The sequence below is a fragment of the Nerophis ophidion genome, linkage group LG27 (genome assembly GCF_033978795.1).
Source record: "Nerophis ophidion isolate RoL-2023_Sa linkage group LG27, RoL_Noph_v1.0, whole genome shotgun sequence".
Classification (NCBI taxonomy): Eukaryota; Metazoa; Chordata; class Actinopteri; order Syngnathiformes; family Syngnathidae; genus Nerophis; species Nerophis ophidion.
In genome coordinates this window covers 28110562-28124193 of record NC_084637.1, presented here as the reverse complement: position 1 = coordinate 28124193, position 13632 = coordinate 28110562, and the positions used below count along the sequence as shown (strand labels likewise).

Here is a 13632-nt window from a genome sequence, read left to right as displayed (position 1 = left end):
TAAATGCTTCTACTGAGGTGGCATCTCGAACTGTTACCGGGAGGGCATTCCAGAGTACTGGAGCCCGAACGGAAAACTCTCTATAGCCCGCAGACTTTATTTGGGCTTTGGGAATCACTAATAAGCCGGAGTCCTTTGAACGCAGATTTCTTGCCGGGACATATGGTACAATACAATCGGCAAGATAGGATGGAGCTAGACCGTGTAGTATTTTATACGTAAGTAGTAAAACCTTAAAGTCACATCTTAAGTGCACAGGAAGCCAGTGCAGGTGAGCCAGTACAGGCGTAATGTGATCAAACTTTCTTGTTCTTGTCAAAAGTCTAGCAGCCGCATTTTGTACCAACTGTAATCTTTTAATGCTAGACATGGGGATACCCGAAAATAATACGTTACAGTAATCGAGCCAAGACGTAACAAACACATGGATAATGATCTCGGCGTCTTTAGTGGACAAAATGGATCGAATTTTAGCGATATTACGGAGATGAAAGAAGGCCGTTTTAGTAACGCTTTTAATGTGTGCCTCAAAGGAGAGAGTTGGGTCAAAGATAACACCCAGATTCTTTACCGAGTCGCCTTGTTTAATTGTTTGGTTGTCAAATGTTAGAGTTGTATTATTAAATAGAGGTCGGTGTCTAGCAGGACCGATAATCAGCATTTCCGTTGTATGGGCGTTAAGTTGCAAAAAGTTAGCGGACATCCATTGTTTCATTTCATTAAGACACGCCTCCAGCTGACTTTGTTTTGGAAGATCTCATGGTTAAGCCACCTGGTGGCAGGTGAGGCACTGCCTGACTTGCCTCCCCTGACAGCAGGTCTCTGCAGGGCGGACACTCCAACCACTCGGCCACTGAGCAGGTTAATATTAAATACACGTTGTATCAAATTAGGCACACATATTCCAAAAAAGTATTAGTTCTGTGCATTTTTTTTTAACCCTGTATGTTGTCCTTATCGCTGATTCTTTTTGATACTACGGTTCATGTTTTTTCTATTGACTTAGGTACTGCTTTTGTTTTATACACATTTTTTGAAATGCCAAAGTTGGATGTCTTGTAAGTCCACTACAAAAAAAATATGACAAAAAAAACAGTTATGTTCCTGTAGTGTTCCAACTTTAGGCCCAGCTGTGAAGCTTTCTTCATGGTCTCTCTACAGAGAACGTGACGGAGATATGGACGAACATTTTAGTCACAAGCTTCGGCCCGGTATCTGACACGGAAATGGTGAGTTCGTCTTCAGACACAAACTCATTTTCCCCAGATGGAAAAGCTATTAATTTTGGAGGTGACTGTTGAAGCACAATACAGAAATGTAGCCAAGGTCTTGAACAGTTAACATCAATCAAGTATGGACACTGTAGTGGTAATGATTGCCCATAATTGTTGTTTCAGGAATACACCATTGATGTGTCCTTCCATCAGAGCTGGAAGGATGAGCGCCTGCGCTTCAAAGGGCCGATGGCGATCTTACGCCTGAACAACCTGCTGGCCAGCAACATTTGGACACCGGACACGTTCTTCCTCAATGGCAAGAAGTCCATCGCTCACAACATGACCACACCTAACAAGCTGCTGAGGCTTACAAAAGACGGAACTCTGATTTACACTATGAGGTGGGTAATGATCAACCTAAGAACTGAAACATGGTCCGAAACAAGGCTTAGGTGACATTTGTGGGTGTTTGAAGATAGTCATACATTTATGATTAATATGCTTGGAGGAGGAATTCTGAAGTCATTTTCCCAATGGTGCAACAGTGACTCCCAGTGGTCAGTTGTGGCATTGCCCTAGACATACAGTCCTTTGCAGTAAAACTATTTTCTGCTCACATTTATTATTTTTGGAGAAATGATTACAATTAGAATGGTTCTTGGCTAAGTCTGTCATATGTTGCAATTTTTTTACTACGACAATCCACTTAAATGCTCTTCTGTGTCACTCTAACCACATTCATTTTTAGCTCATTGCCACCAAATGGTGTGTTTTTAAAAAAAAAACACTTCATTGCATAACATCTGGCGTACAACAGGGCTGTAGACAAGAAATATGGCGTCCCCAACCTGTATTCACCCAGTCATTAAACACTTCCTGTAATGTAGAAGTGTCCAAATTGTGGCCCCGTATGTGTCATACTTGATCATTCTATGTGTCATACTTGATCATTCTATGTGTCATACTTGATCATTCTATGTGTCATACTTGATCATTCTATGTGTCATACTTGATCATTTCGCGATATTGCCATATTTTTGCTGAAAGGATTTAGTAGAGAACATCGACGATAAAGTTCGCAACTTTTGGTCGCTGATAAAAAAAGCCTTGCCTGTACCGGAAGTAGCAGACGATGTGCGCAAGACGTCACAGGTTGTGGAGCTCCTCACATCGGAACATTGTTTACAATCATGGCCACCAGCAACGAGAGCGATTCGGACCGAGAAAGTGACGATTTCCCCATTAATTTGAGCGAGGATGAGGAAAGTGAGAGTGAAGGACTAGAAAAAAATGAAAAAAGACTATACAGTGGGAGCGATTCAAATGTTATTAGACAAATTTACTAGGATAATTCTGGAAAATCCCTTATCTGCTTATTGTGCTACCAGTGTTTTAGTGAGATTATATGGTCGGACCTGTACAACCTGAAGGTCGGCCCCGCACCTTTCTTCAGCACTAGTCGACGGGTGGTGGCGATGCCCATTTCTGCCCTTCGCAAGGGACCCTCTTCGAAACGCGATCTTTCGAAATAATCGCTGCATAATACACTGTACTTTTTATGTGTGTGGTCCAATCCAACCGTGTTCGCTTGACCGCTCTGTTCCATAGCAAAGCTTCACCGTCATCTTTCGGGAATGTAAACGATGAAACACCGGCTGTGTTTGTGTTGCTAAAGGCGGCCGCAATACACCGCTACCCACCTACAGCTTTCTTCTTTGACGTCTCCATTATTCATTGAACAAATTGCAAAAGATTCAGCAACACAGATGTCCATAATACTGTGGAATTATGCGATGAAAACAGACGACTTACAGCTGTGAACGGTGCTGGAACAAAATGTCCTCTACAATGCGTGACCTCACGCGCACGCGTCATCATACCGCGACGTTTTGGCATGATACCTCGGCGCAAAATTTAAAATTGCAATTTAGTAAACTAAAAAGGCCGTATTGGCATGTGTTGCAATGTTAATATTTCATCATTGATATATAAACTATCAGACTGCGTGGTCGGTAGTAGTGGGTTTCAGTAGGCCTTTAATGGCCTACGACACAATCTACAGACAAAAAAAACCCCGGATTGGAGCATTGAAATATTAGAAAAATGGCCAGGGACCTGTGCGCCTGTCTCCATGTGGTATTTTGTGTCCTTTTTAGATTGCTAAAGCTTTTAAAGTTGGCTGACCAATAATACTGATAAAGAATAACAAGAAGAAATTAAATCTCTTTATTATATTGTGTCTATATATATATATATATATATATATATATATATATATACATGTATATGTATATATATATATATATATATATATATATATATATATATATATATATGTATATATATATATGTATACATATATGTTAGGTCTGGAAAAAACACAGAGGCTATATCATCCCTACAAGCCTGTTTCGCAGGTTTCCCTCCTCGTCAGGGAAATTTATAATTTATATAATAAAATCTACTGGGGATTTTATATTTTGTATATTATAAAATCCCCCGACGAGCAGGGACACCTGCGAAACAGGCTTGTAGGGATGATATAGCCTCTGTGTTATTTCCTGACCTAACTTATATTCCGCTCTACCCCAGTATTGAGCAATTGAGCACTGTTTTATTTATATATATATATATATATATATATATATATATATGTGTGTGTGTATATATGTATATATATGTATATATATGTATATATATATATGTATATATATATATATATATGTATATATATGTATATGTATATATATACATATATATATATAAATATTTATATATATATATATATATATATATATATATATATATATATATATATATATATATATATATATATATATATATATTTTTTTTTTTGTTCATCTTTACATATCAATCCATGCTCATAAGTGGAATGTCAATGGTGATGATGTGCCTCTGTTAGGGCAGTGTTTTCCAACCACTGTGCCGCGGCACACTAGTGTGCCGTGAGATACAGTCTGGTGCATACTTGCCAACCCTCCCGAAATCCAGCGCCTCTCCCGAAAACCTCCTGGGACACATTTTCTCTCGAAAATCTCCCGGAACTCAAGCGGAGCTGGAGGCCACGCCCCCCAACATTGAGTCAGACCTGAGTCAATGTTGTGACCCACTTAAACAGGACAATACTGCCTTCTAGTTTACATACAATAGAATGTAAAGATATTCTACATTTGTTCTGAAGCCAACAGTAAAGAGATGTAACTTCATCACGTCGCCTGGTTATTGACTCGAACCCAATATATTACACCCTCGACGGGCAAAATGAAGAAATACGCTTGCAAGTTCCAAAACGATTGGAAACAAGAATTTCAGTTATTCCAGGAAGGTTTGAAGGGGAAGGTGTATGTTGCCCGCAAATTTTGTAGAACAGACTTCTCCATTGAACACGGCGGCCGAACGGATATCCAGCCATGAACGGTCAGCGAAGCACAAAGCGTCCGCAGCGCAGCATCGTTCACAACCCAGTATTATGGCCCACCTCGCAAAATGGACACCCGACGGTGTATTTTATGCTGAGACAAAAATGGCTGGAAGCAACATCCCGTTCTCATTTGCGGATGTCTACAACAAATCCGTGAAGGATATGTTCCCGGATTCGGAAATCGCTCGCCAATACACAAATGGCATAACAAAGGTTACTCAAATAGTGAGCAATAAGTGTAGTTTTTTTTTTTTTTTTAGTAACCAGCAAGCACAGTACAGTTAGTAGAACAACTGTGTTTTTATTACTGTGTATTTGATAGGTGCTGTCGGAAATTCAACTATTTCTTTTATATATATATATATAATAAAATAAATATATATAGCTAGAATTCACTGGAATTCAAGTATTTCATACATACACACACACACACATATATATATATATATATATATATATATATGTATATATATATACATACATACATTTAGGGCTATATAAGTAAACATTGATTGATATATATATATATATATATGTGTATATATATATATATATATATATATGTATTTGAAATATATAGGAAATTCTCGAGTTGGTGAATTATACGCCACCCCTCTTAACCACGCCCCCAACCTCCACCCCACCCCCGACCACGATATGGAAGGTAACGTAACATATTATGGTAAGAGTCATTCAAATAACTATAACATATAGAACATGCTATACGTTTAACATATAGGATACAGTGACGGCAGGCAAGAGCAGGAAAGAAGCCCTTTTTAATCGTGAAAATGCAGGTAACACAAAACATATAAAAATGTACAGCGAGCAAACACAAACATGATGAGAAGCATCATTGGCAGCCAGGGAGTGATAGGAAATAATGCATAATACAAGAAACTAGGGGTTGAACGGTATACCGGTATTAGTATAGTAACGCGATGCCAATGAATCATATTCGGTACTATACCGCCTCTGAAAAGTACCGGTCCCGCATCTGTCGTCGTCACGTCGTGTCATTGCTGGTTTTACGAGCAGAGGAGCATGTTCGGCAGTACACAGTCACTGAGTACTTACAAGCAGACACAGTGTGTAGACAGAAAAGGGACAACGGACGTATTTTGGTTTAAAAACTGACGATAAAGGTGAAGTTATAACACTGAAACGCCCTCAGGAAGAGGTGCTTTAAGACAGGACTAGCTAGCTCGCTAAAGGCTAAAGTCCATCCGCAGTCGGCAGTGTTTTAGCTACTTCTAAATCACTAATCCTGGTCTCATAAAGTGAGTTTCTTACAAGTATCATCCCTGCTGGACGAGGAATAGCTAAACATGCTTCACGACACACTGTCATTGGTGGATCTACACCTAACATCCACTGTAATGATACCAAGTACCACAGTGTATCTATTTGATACTACTATAATTATGTCAATATTTTTGCCATCACAACATCTTTTGATTTAAAAAAACATCATAATATGTTCATAAACTCAGGAAATATGTCCCTGGACACATGGGGACTTTGAATATGACCAATGTATGGTCTTGGTATCGGATTGATAGCTACATTTGTGGTATCATCCACAACTAATGTAAAGTATCAAACAGAAGAATAAGTGATTATTATATTTGAACAGAAGTGTAGATAGAACATGTTAAAGGACAAAGTAAGCAGACATTAACAGTAAATGAATAATTAATTTTCTACCATTTGTCCTTAATAATGTTGACTACATATTAGAATGATAAATGACACAATAAGTTATTGCATATGTCAGCAGACTAATTAAGAGCCTTTGTTTGTTGAGTTACTACTAAAAGAAAATTTGTGTAGTATGTTCACTATTTTATTCAACGACAAACTTACAATAAGAAACATATGTTTAAGGTACCCTAAGATTTTTTGTTAAAATAAAGCCAATAATGCCATTTTTTGTGGTCCCCTTTTATTTAGAAAAGTAGCGAAAAGTATCGAAAGAATTGGTTTCGGGACAACACTACAAAAAACTAGTAATAACTGTTTTGTTTTTGTGAGACCATGACAAATATATCGCAACATTGTGCCGTATCGTGACTGAAGTATGTATGGTGAAGTCCTTGTTTTGCACCTGTGTTGCTTGTGTGCGTCAGCACTGACGAATGACGTCACAATCCAATCCTGAGTGAAAATTAAGCAGCACTAGGTTGCTTTTTTTTTTTAATCGTTTTTTCCAGGGCTTGTCATTACCGGCAGAGCTTAGCCGAAAGTGCCTCTGATTTTATTTCTGTGACACACAAACTCACACAACCACCGGCGACTACCGTCTGCACATTTCAAATTTGATACCTAACTACTTCCCCCCCATTGGATTGCATCACATGTATTTATGCAGACTTCATCCATTCATTCATCTTCTTCCGCTTATCTGAGGTCGGGTCGCGGGGGCAGCAGCCTAAGCAATGACTTCCCTCTCCCCAGCCACTTTGTCCAGCTCCTCCCGGGGGATCCCAAGGCGTTCCCAGGCTAGCCGAGAGAGGTAGTCTTCCCAACGTGTCCTGGGTCTTCCCCGTGGCCTACTACCGTTCGGATGTGCCCTAAACACCTCCCTAGGGAGGCGTTCAGGTAGCACCTGATGCCCGAACCACCTCATCTGGCTCCTCTCCATGTGCAGGAGCAGCGGCTTTACTTTGAGCTCCCCCCGGATGGCAGAGCTTCTCACCCTATCTCTAAGGGAGAGACCCACCACCCGGCGGAAAAAACTCATTTCAGCCGCTTGTAGTTGAGATCTTGTCCTTTCGGTCATGACCCAAAGCTCATGACCATAGCTGAAGATGGGAACGTAGATCGACCTGATAGTATATATTTTTTACCATGAATTGATTAACGAGTTGAAAAACTTATTCGGGTGTTACCATTTAGTGGTCAATTGTACGGAATATGTACTGTACTGTGCAATCTACTAATAAAAGTCTCAAGCAATCAATCAAAAACGGATGAGAAAAAAAAAACCTGTCTGCGAGAAGTTTGGGATGCCACAACGGTTGCTACTTTTTAATTTGTAGTAAGCCTAATCAATCAATAATCATGGGAAATCGGCATAGATGTAAGTGAAATGTTGTCATTGTGAGGAGAAGAGACATTCGTGGATTAGGAGCCTTTGTTTGTTTACTAATACTAAAAGACAAGTTGTCTTGTACAAACCCCGTTTCCATATGAGTTGGGAAATTGTGTTAGATGTAAATATAAACGGAATACAATGATTTGCAAATCCTTTTCAACCCATATTCAGTTGAATGCACTACAAAGACAACATATACTTTATTTTTGGGGGGGAAATAATAATTAACTTAGAATTTCATGGCTGCAACACGTGCCAAAGTAGTTGGGAAAGGGCATGTTCACCACTGTGTTACATCACCTTTTCTTTTAACAACACTCGATAAACGTTTGGGAACTGAGGAAACTAATTGTTGAAGCTTTGAAAGTGGAATTATTTCCCATTCTTCTTTTATGTAGAGCTTCAGTCGTTCAACAGTCCGGGGTCTCCACTGTCGTATTTTACGCTTCATAATGCACCACACATTTTCGATGGGAGACAGGTCTGGACTGCAGGCTGGCCAGAAAAGTACCCGCACTCTTTTTTTTACGAAGCCACGCTGTTGTAACACGTGCTGAATGTGGCTTGGCATTGTCTGGCTGAAATAAGCAGGGGCGTCCATGAAAAAGATGGCACTTAATGTTGTTCCAAAACCTGTATGTACCTTTCAGCATTAATGGTGCCTTCACAGATGTGTAAGTTACCCATGCCTTGGGCACTAATGCACCCCCATACCATCACAGATGCTGGATTTTGAACTTTGCGTCCATAACAGTCTGGAATTTTCGCTTCCCCTTTGTTGTTGAATATTTCCCAAAAAAATTTGAAATGTGGACTCGTCAGACCACAGAACACTTTTCCACTTTGCATCAGTCCATCTTAGATGATCTCGGGCCCAGAGATGCCGGCGGCGTTTCTGGATGTTGTTGATAAATGGCTTTCGCTTTGCATAGTAGAGCTTTAACTTGCACTTACAGATGTAGCGTCAAAGTGTATTTAGTGACAGTGGTTTTCTGAAGTGTTCCTGAGCCCATGTGGCGATATCCTTTAGAGATTGATGTCGGTTGGTCACGGTCATTCAATGTTGGTTTCCTGCCATGTCGCTTACGTGGAGTGATTTCTCCAGATTCTCTGAACCTTTTGATGATATTATGGACCGTAGATGTTGAAATCCCTAAATTTCTTGCAATTGCACTTTGAGAAACGTTGTTCTTATACTGTTTGACTATTTGCTCACGCAGTTGTGGACAAAGGGGTGTACCTCGCCCCATCCTTTCTTGTGAAAGACTGATCATTTTTTGGGAAGCTGTTTTTATACCTAATCATGGCACCCACCTGTTCCCAATTAGCCTGCACACCTGTGGGATGTTCCAAATCTGTGTTTGATGAGCATTCCTCAACTAACACAATTCCCCAACTCATATGGAAAGGGGGTTTGTAGATCTAAGCACGTGGTAGCATAGCCGACAGCCACGTTTTCTTGTATAATTTCCCACGATGCATCATTTTGTCTCGCTCCTCTCCTTCAGCTGTGCGAGACTCCCGCAGTAATGCAATTGGCTAATACTGCAGCCGTGTGGAACACAAGATCTGCAGGCACCAGAGGTGGTCTCTTATCCAGTGCTGTTTCTTCACTTGACTCGTGTAATTGCGAGGACTCCTGCTGCCTGGCGAGCCCGGGAAGCGTCGGATCATCGAAAAAAAAAACGCGTCCTCAGAGAATTCCGCCGCATCTTTTGGTCACAGAGTCGTCATGATCAGAGTTTCAAAAAAAAAAGCTCGGGGGAAAAAATATATTCCTTTGAATAACGTAAATGTAGAGCTTTCTGCACCACTTAATAGATAAAGTTCACTGAACTTGCATCATTATATAGCGCTGGATTTCTGCTCGTTTTCTTCGGAGAACCCAGAGGACTCTTTGCATGGTCCGTAAGCAAGAACAAATATTTATCACGCGTGTTTGATTTATTACACTATTCCCTGCATTGCACTGAGAAATATCTAATAGCAACTGGGAAGCTCTAACACGGGCTTCACGGTGGCAGAGGGGTTAGTGCGTCTGCCTCACAATACGAAGGTCCTGAGTAATCCTGGCTCAATCCCGGGCTCGGGATCTTTCTGTGTGGAGTTTGCATGTTCTCCCTGTGACTGCGTGGGTTCCCTCCGGGTACTCGGGCTTCCTCCCAAGGAACAGGCAGAGCTTGTTTCAAAAAACAAACGAAAAAACATCAGTGCTATATTACGTGACTGCTGTTGTTGTGTGTTGTTACCGCGCTGGGAGGACTCTAATGAAACTGCCTAACAATAAACCCACATGGTGGCAGAGGGGTTAGTGCGTCTGCCTCACAATACGAAGGTCCTGCAGTCCTGGGTTCAAATCCAGGCTCGGGATCTTTCTGTGTGGAGTTTGCATGTTCTCCCCGTGAATGCGTGGGTTCCCTCCGGGTACTCCGGCTTCCTCCCACTTCCAAAGACATGCACCTGGGGATAGGTTGATTGGCAACACTAAATTGGCCCTAGTGTGTGAATGTTGTCTGTCTATCTGTGTTGGCCCTGCGATGAGGTGGCGACTTGTCCAGGGTGTACCCCGCCTTCCGCCCGATTGTAGCTGAGATATGCGCCAGCGCCCCCCGCCACCCCAAAAGGCAATAAGCGGTAGAAAATGGATGGATGGAAGCTCTAACACAGAGGTGTCCAAACTATTTCCACTGAGGGCCGCACATTGAAAAATTAAAGGGGAACATTATCACAATTTCAGAAGGGTTAAAACCCAATAAAAATCAGTTCCCAGTGGCTTGTTTTATTTTTCGAAGTTTTTCTCAAAATTTTACCCATCACGCAATATCCCGAAAAACGACTTCAAAGTGCCTGATTTTAACCGTCGTCATAGCCACCCATCTATTGTCCTGTGACGTCACTGCGTGAAGCCAACAAAAGCAAATATGGCAGATAGCACAGAAAGGTATAGCATAGTAGCTCGGATTCAGACTCGGATTTTAGCGGCGTAAGCGATTCAACAGATTACGCATGTATTGAAACGGATGGTTGGAGTGTGGAGGCAGATAGCGAAAACAAAATTGAAGAAGAAACTGAAGCTATTGAGCCATGTTGTGGCAGACAGCGGCAACGAGGACGAATTCGGCAATTGCCTTCTAACCGATGATTGCATCTTTTGACCGCTGGTGCAACTTGAATCCGTCGATTGGTATGTATTTGTTTGGCATTAAATGTGGGTGGAGGGAAAGGCTGGATGCAAATATAGCTACAAATTATGCAATATGTACATACAGCTAGCCTAAATAGCATGTTAGCATCGATTAGCTTGCAGTCATGCCGTGTCTGATTAGCACATAAGTCAATAACATCAACAAAACTCACCTTTGTGATTTCTTTGACTTTATCGTTGGAAATGCATCTGCTTTGAGTGTCGCAGGATATCCACAAATTTTTGCCATCTCTGTCGTAGCATAGCTGTCGTCAGTAAAATGTGCGTCCAATTTCTTGCCACTTTCGCATCTTTTGGCCACTGGTGCAACTTTAATCCGTCGATTGGTATGTATTTGTTTGGCATTAAATGTGGGTGGAGGGAAAGGCAGGATGCAAATATAGCTACAAATGATGCATAATGATGCAATATGTAAATACAGCTAGCCTAAATAGCATGTTAGCATCAATTAGCTTGCAGTCATGCCGTGTCTGATTAGCACATAAGTCAATAACATCAACAAAACTCACCTTTGTGATTTCTTTGACTTCATCGTTGGAAATGCATCTGCTTTGAGTGTCGCACAATAGCCACAAAATCTTGCCATCTCTGTCGTAGCATAGCTGTCGTCGGTAAAACGTGCGTCCAATTTTTTGCCACTTTCGCATCTTTTGGCCACTGGTGCAACTTTAAACCGTCGATTGGTATGTATTTGTTTGGCATTAAATGTGGGTGGAGGGAAAGGCTGGATGCAAATATAGCTACAAATGATGCATAATGATGTAATATGTACATACAGCTAGCCTAAATAGCATGTTAGCATCGATTAGCTTGCAGTCATGCCGTGTCTGATTAGCACATAAGTCAATAACATCAACAAAACTCACCTTTGTGATTTCATTGACTTTATCGTTGGAAATGCATCTGCTTTGAGTGTCGCAGGATATCTACAAATTTTTGCCATCTCTGTCGTAGCATAGCTGTCGTCGGTAAAATGTGCGTCCAATTTCTTGCCACTTTCGCATCTTTTGGCCAGTGGTGCAACTTGAATCCGTCCCTGATCGTGTTGTTACACCCTCCGACAACACACAGACGAGGCATAATGTCTCCAAGGTACGGAAAACAGTCGAAAAAACGGAAAATAACAGAGCTGATTTGACTTGCTGTGTGTAATGTGTTTGAGAAAATGGCGGATTGCTTCACGTTTTGATGTCATCGCACCGACAGCGAACAATTGAAAAGGCGTTTACATCGCCAAATTCACCCTTTTAGATTTTGGAAATCGGTTAAAAAACCATATGGTCTTTTCTCTGCAACATCAAGGTATATATTGACGCTTACTAGAGATGTGTGGTTTGCGGTCTCATCCGCGGAGTCCGCGGATAAACCGCGGGTCGGGCGGGTGACATGACGAAAAAATAGATTTTAATTAGATTCGGGCGGGTGGCGGTTGAACCATCCGGAAATATTTGATATACATGGCTCTGGGATTGGTATCCTTTGCCATTCAAAGAGCCATTTAAGACCCGTGTCATACAGCGAAGAAGACAACAAGAGACGCTATTATTATCCTGAATGACTGCCGGTAGTCACCCAGATAATAAGTATTAGGGCGTGCCATGAAGCCATTGTGTGTGGCTTCTGCGGCAACACACACACGACTGCAAGGCATACTGGGTGACACAGAGTACACTAATGGTTGTGATATAAACAATTTTAACACTCTTAGTAATATGCGCCACGCTGTGAAGCCACACCAATTAAGAACGACAAACACATTTCGGGAGGACATCCTCACAGTAACACAACATAAACGCAACACGACAAATACCCATAATCCTTTGTATTCATGACACATGCTGACTATTTTATACACCCCGCTAGCAGCAACCCCTCCCCCGTGCGTCGGTAAGGTGGGCGGGGTTGGGGGTGCGGGGGTGTAAAATATATTCAGGAAGAGTCACGGATACAGAGGATTATGGGTATTTGTTGTGTCGCGTTTATGTTGTGTTACTGTGAGGATGTTCTCCCGAAATGTGTTTGTCAATCTTGTTGGGTGTGGCTTCACCGCGTGGCGCATATTAGTAAGTGTTAAAGTTGTTTATATCACAACCATCAGTGTACTCTGTATCACCCAGTATGCCTTTCAATCTTTAACGTGTAGTTGCGAAAGCTGCACACAACATGTTGCCGGACCAACAATCGGTTCGTACATGTTGTTGAAGGTGTCTAAGGCAATGGCTTCACAGCACTCCCATATTCTTGTAATCAGGATGAACGTTATTGGATTGTCGCGGGAACGTTAGTGGTTTCAATTGTCATCATTACTCTGTGAAACAGGTTTAAATACCTCTGTGAGTGGTAAAGGCGGACAACCTCTGATGTATTAAAGCGGGCGGGTACGGTCCTGATAAAATGTACGTCCGGGTGGACGGCGGGTGGATGACGATTTTGGTGATGCGGATACGGATGATATAATTGCCTATCCGCGCATCTCTAACGCTTACATACTGTAGGTCTGGTGATAATGTTCCCCTTTTAAAGCATGCAGGGGCCATTCAGATATTTTTCATTTTCAAAACCAATACAATATATATATATATATATATATATTTTTTTTTTTTTTTTTTTTTTTTTACCTTTAGGGCTCCCCTCAAGTTTGGTCTCAGGGACATCAAAGGGTCTCAGTCAT

General features: G+C 41.3%; 2 protein-coding genes across 5 annotated transcripts in view; one reads left to right on the top strand and one right to left on the bottom strand.

Annotated features, from left to right (window-relative positions):
- LOC133544468 (gamma-aminobutyric acid receptor subunit alpha-5-like) overlaps positions 1–13632 on the top strand; it is a 103197-nt gene that overhangs the window by 30258 nt on the left and 59307 nt on the right. For all 3 annotated transcript variants that reach the window (XM_061889815.1, XM_061889816.1, XM_061889814.1), the window contains exons 5-6: positions 1162–1229; positions 1398–1618. In XM_061889815.1, the coding sequence (XP_061745799.1) occupies positions 1162–1229; positions 1398–1618 (289 nt within the window). The remainder of the gene's footprint in view (positions 1–1161; positions 1230–1397; positions 1619–13632) is intronic.
- LOC133544467 (gamma-aminobutyric acid receptor subunit beta-3-like) overlaps positions 1–13632 on the bottom strand; it is a 250825-nt gene that overhangs the window by 199360 nt on the left and 37833 nt on the right. The window lies entirely within an intron of this gene.